The sequence below is a fragment of the Odontomachus brunneus genome, unplaced genomic scaffold (assembly GCF_010583005.1).
Source record: "Odontomachus brunneus isolate Ranch 3 - 2012 unplaced genomic scaffold, Obru_v1 Obru_scaffold_220, whole genome shotgun sequence".
In the NCBI taxonomy this organism is placed as follows: domain Eukaryota; kingdom Metazoa; phylum Arthropoda; class Insecta; order Hymenoptera; family Formicidae; genus Odontomachus; species Odontomachus brunneus.
In genome coordinates this window covers 183660-188427 of record NW_022639670.1, presented here as the reverse complement: position 1 = coordinate 188427, position 4768 = coordinate 183660, and the positions used below count along the sequence as shown (strand labels likewise).

Below are 4768 nucleotides of genomic sequence, written 5' to 3'. Positions count from 1 at the left end.
TTGAAAAAATTTTTTATACGACCTCTATTTTCTAAGATATTTACGTAAATATCTTAGAAAATAGAGGTCGTATAAAAAATTTTTTCAAGCAAAAGTTGTTTGCTTTTTTACGTAGAATAAAATCCCGTAATAAAAAATATGTATTTCTATTTAAAAAAGTAAAGTTGACCTTGTCCTGACCTTGGCGACGTCATCTTAGGTCAAATAACTACTGTCATTAAATGCGACTTTTTAAGCCTTACAACTTTTATTGGAAACATTTTTCTCTAAAATGCTCCCCCGCCGAGTTTTCTTGCCGTTGCCGAACTTATGGGATACACTGTATAACATATCCTTATAGTGTTCATAGTATATTATAACATACCTAGCAAACACCAAATAATAGTTACATAATTTTTACTTGTTGTTCATTGGATAATTTGCTGATAGATATTGAAACAACGCAACATTCGATATGCGATGAATATTAATATAAAGTAGTGAACCAGTGATAATTACTTTTACATTTTTAACAAAATGTTATAATGATTAATCCAAACAAAAAAAAATTAAAAAATCCAAGAAAATCCAAATTAAACAAATCGAATTACTAAATTTTGAAAGAAACTTTTAACAAATATTATTTAAAACAATAGTGTTGTTTTATCAAATGACATGGTTTCCTTAAACGAAATAAAAGTTTTATTTTCATCATTTTAAAAAATGATATTTCGTTTAAGAATATAATATTTTAATGAAATAAAAAAAACCACAAAATTAAACAAGTACGAATATTAAATCTAAAGAGATTATTTTCTCCGAAAAAACGGTATAACCCTAACAGCAGGGGGACGTTCTGAGGACGTTCTAAGTAGATCGCAATGCGTATATTGCGATCATCTCATAATGTTCTCATATGTACTGCGATCGAATGAGTACGTTCTGAGTAAATACGCGCGCGATACAAATACATACATATCATTTCAGTCAAACCTGAGAATGTACGCACGCGATAGAAAAGCGTACGTATCACCCTTATAGAAATATCATACTAAAAATCATTGATAATTACTTATTTTCAGTATTAAAAATACTGGATAATAAGTAATTATCAATGATTCTTAGTGTGATATTTCTATAAGGGCATTTCCGTATCCCTGAGTGAAATCTGAGAGAACATTCGCACGTGAAAGAAAAACCGAATGATACTATAAGTGACGTTCTAGCGTTCAACTTAGGCTGCGTTCCGAAATTCACTTCCAGCACTGAAAATCTATAGTTCATGTCACATTTACTATAAAATTTCAGTACTGGCAGTGAATTTCGGAACGCAGCCTTAGTACGTCACAGATGATTACAGTACAATGAGTACGAAAATGGGATGATACGCAGTACGTCGCGTGCTGTTAGGGTAATAATCTGTTTCGTTTAGAACAGCTTCCTCTAGTACTGATGTTCTAACTGTCATAGGCTTTCCAAGATCAACAGTGTTCCTTACAAAAGAACACTTTTCTCGAAGATAGCAGTGAATATTCGTAAATGTTTTACGACATTGTAAATTGCGTTGGAGATATCTTTCTGCATAAATACGCCTTGCCTCACGTGAGTTACCATTTGCAAGACCACAGGCAAAGCGCATATCTAGCATTTCAAAATTTGTAAACTTAGGCATGATGAAACCGATTTTGATGGACTGAAACAATTTGGCCCAAAAACGTATGCACAAGCTAACCGACTCACAGCAACGTCAGAACTGAAGTTTATTTTTGATTTTATGACTTTGACTTTGTCATTTTGTTTATGGTCGTGCGAATGGTAACTCACGTGAAGCAAAGCATATTTATGCAGGAAGATATCTCCAACGCAATTTACCGTTTCGTCAAACATTTGCGAACATTTACCTGTATTTCGGAAACTAAGCCGTTTAGGACACATGTTTATATGAACTTTTTTACTTGAAATAAACCAAAGAATCGCTCTGTTGAGTATGGTAACATACTTAACTAACACCCTGTATATAAATACAGTTTTCAATCAATATATATTCATGATTATATATTGATACATGGTTGTATATAATTAATTTTGCTATAACATTAAGAACACTGTTACAACAAGAATTATTTTGTCGTGTTTTCTCTATATAGAAGACATGTAACAATTGACTCTATACCCATGGTATAGAGTGGGATGTCATATTTTTCCAATCTTGCTTATGACTATATAATTTCTTTGTGCATAAATATAAATACGGCTCATATTTCTTTTCTTGTATCTAAAGAATGTAGCTATATTACAATGTACTCAACATTCTGAAATATTACATACACTATCTGTTTTTATCAATAAATAAAATGTGTGACAACCAGACCAGGTCTCCCCTACTGACTGCGTTACATTTTTTAACTTCAACTTTAACTTTTCTTACTTGTTAACAGTATTTTTTATAATTTAATACAATTTAGTTGCTTATATAGATTTTTAAAGTTAATAAAATGTACTTGAAGAAAACATTATTAAAAATTTAATTAAATAAAAAGAAATATTTTTTATATCAGCTTGAAGTTGGATTTTTTTTAGAAGAAAAATAAATGAAAATACGAGACATATATAAAAAAATATCGTTTAATTGTTGCACATTCTACGCATAAATACGAGATATATATAGAAAAACGCTTAATTTTACAATTGTATTCTTAAGAAACAATAGGGAAAAGTGTGGTGCATAAAAAATAATAACATTTATATGTTTTTCATGAAATTTAATTTATAATAAAAACTAGTATATACATAAAAATTTTTATTTTTGATTGAAATAGAGCAAAAACTTTGTTGAAGAAATAAATGTAAAATTTCACTGGTACCTATTTTGCACTTACTACTTCCACACAGATGCGAATTCGCACCAACTCGAATTTTCACAGTCGCTATTTTGCGTGTTTCGGCAAGAATGACGGGAACATTTGTGTCGTACATAATAGGAACCAAACAAGTTTGCCCTAGTAGGGACAGAGCGATATCGACTCGCTGATAAATGGTAGCAAAGTGAAGTTTTTACTAGTGCAAATTTGCACCAGTGTGGAACTTGAAGGTTAATTTGAAACTTACTTATATAAATATATGTGATGAGATGAAAATTTTTGCTGAGAAGAATTTGGCCACTAATTGAATCTAAACTTTTTATGTCGAGTTTTTGACATTGTGCGTAATGATAATGTACAGGAGCTGTTGGATGCGGTCCTCAGGAGGAGTTTCGTGCTTGCGCCGACATTACCATCGGCGATAACGAGGCGACATTACCACCGAAACTACCGAAGCAACCAACTCCTACGTTCACGGAACAATCACCGACAAACGCGAGCCCATTGCCAAAATCCGGACCATATTGGCTGTTTAGTATCGTCATCGCCAGTACTTGTTTGTTGGTAGTGTTAGCCACTATGGCGTTGCTTTATACGTACTACTATCACACTGGCAGAGCCAAAAAGTGGCTCATGGCGAGAAGAATGTTAACTCAAGAGAGTCCGCCAATTGCACCACCGAGGCACAAAAAGCATCATAATCACGTATCAAACACTCAGTTGCAGTTATAGAAATCTATAATCTATATCTATAATCTATATCTCAATTATTAATAGGGAGAAATATATTTTAGGGAGAAATATAGTGACAGATTTTCGGACTTTCGTATTTTAAAAAGAAATAAGGCAAATTAGGACGTCTATAATAGTAGGCACTTCTAAAGATATCGATTATATTTATGCTCGGAATTACTTTTAATATGGAAATTATTTTCGAAGGCTACACCTACTTAGTTTTTTTTGCCACTTTAAACTCGCTCGATGAGCGACGCGACTGACAGTCGCGGTGTTCAGTTTCAAAACCGTTGATAATGATTTGTGAGGCGCTTAACAGTTGAAATAATTTTTTCCAAATAACTTAAATATGTCAACAGTCTTGAAGCTGAGTGACAGGATTGTCAGTCGTATGATCCGTCAGTCGAGCTGGAGCGGTAAAAGAAAGTAAGTAGGCATAATTCTCAAAAATCACCTCAAAATTGAAAATAATTTCGAAAGTTGGATTACATTAAAAATGGAAAGAAGCAAAATTTTAATGTTCTCAGACAGAACAACATATTACGATAACGTAAAAAAGACGAAAAAATTATTATAAAATTCACTTTTCTATCATGATCCTATCACATTCTCGTCATTTTGACGTCATCGTAATTTCCTATTCTACTTAGATTCTACTTAGATTTAATCTAACTATTCTGTTTCTAAGGTAATTCATCCGTAAAACTATTTTTATCGAAGTCTTTTAAAAAAAAGGTTAAAAACATTTTTCTTAAAAATACAGTGTGTCTTAAAAATATGGGAACCCCTGATATTAATATTAATATTAATATTTTTTTATAGTGAGATTTCTCGATAAAACTTTCAAAACAAAAGTTGTAGGATTTCAAAAACTGAATCTGATGGTGAACTTAAAATTGACCTTAAGTTTGACCTTAAGTTAAAGGCCATTTCAAGATCAACTTTATTTTTTCAAATGATATTTTCAAATGATATATATATATATATATATATATATATATATAATTTGCACTAAGTTTGATTAAAACTGGTGCAGGCAATACGGAGATTTCGAAACCTCGCCCGCTAAAAAGCCTTTTTATTTTTGCGCAGATTCTCATTTTTTCAGACACACGCACACAAGCGAATCAGTTTGTCTATATATATATATATATATATATATATATATATATATATATATATATATATATATA

General features: G+C 31.4%; 1 protein-coding gene across 2 annotated transcripts in view; it reads left to right on the top strand.

The window, feature by feature from the left end:
• The window catches only part of LOC116852380, a 53156-nt gene extending 48397 nt beyond the window's left edge, over positions 1 to 4759 (top strand). For both annotated transcript variants that reach the window (XM_032832662.1, XM_032832663.1), the window contains exon 4: positions 3202 to 4759. In XM_032832662.1, coding sequence (XP_032688553.1) covers positions 3202 to 3572 — 371 coding nt within the window. In that variant the 3' untranslated portion in view covers positions 3573 to 4759. The remainder of the gene's footprint in view (positions 1 to 3201) is intronic.
• The last annotated feature ends 9 nt before the right edge of the window (positions 4760 to 4768 follow it).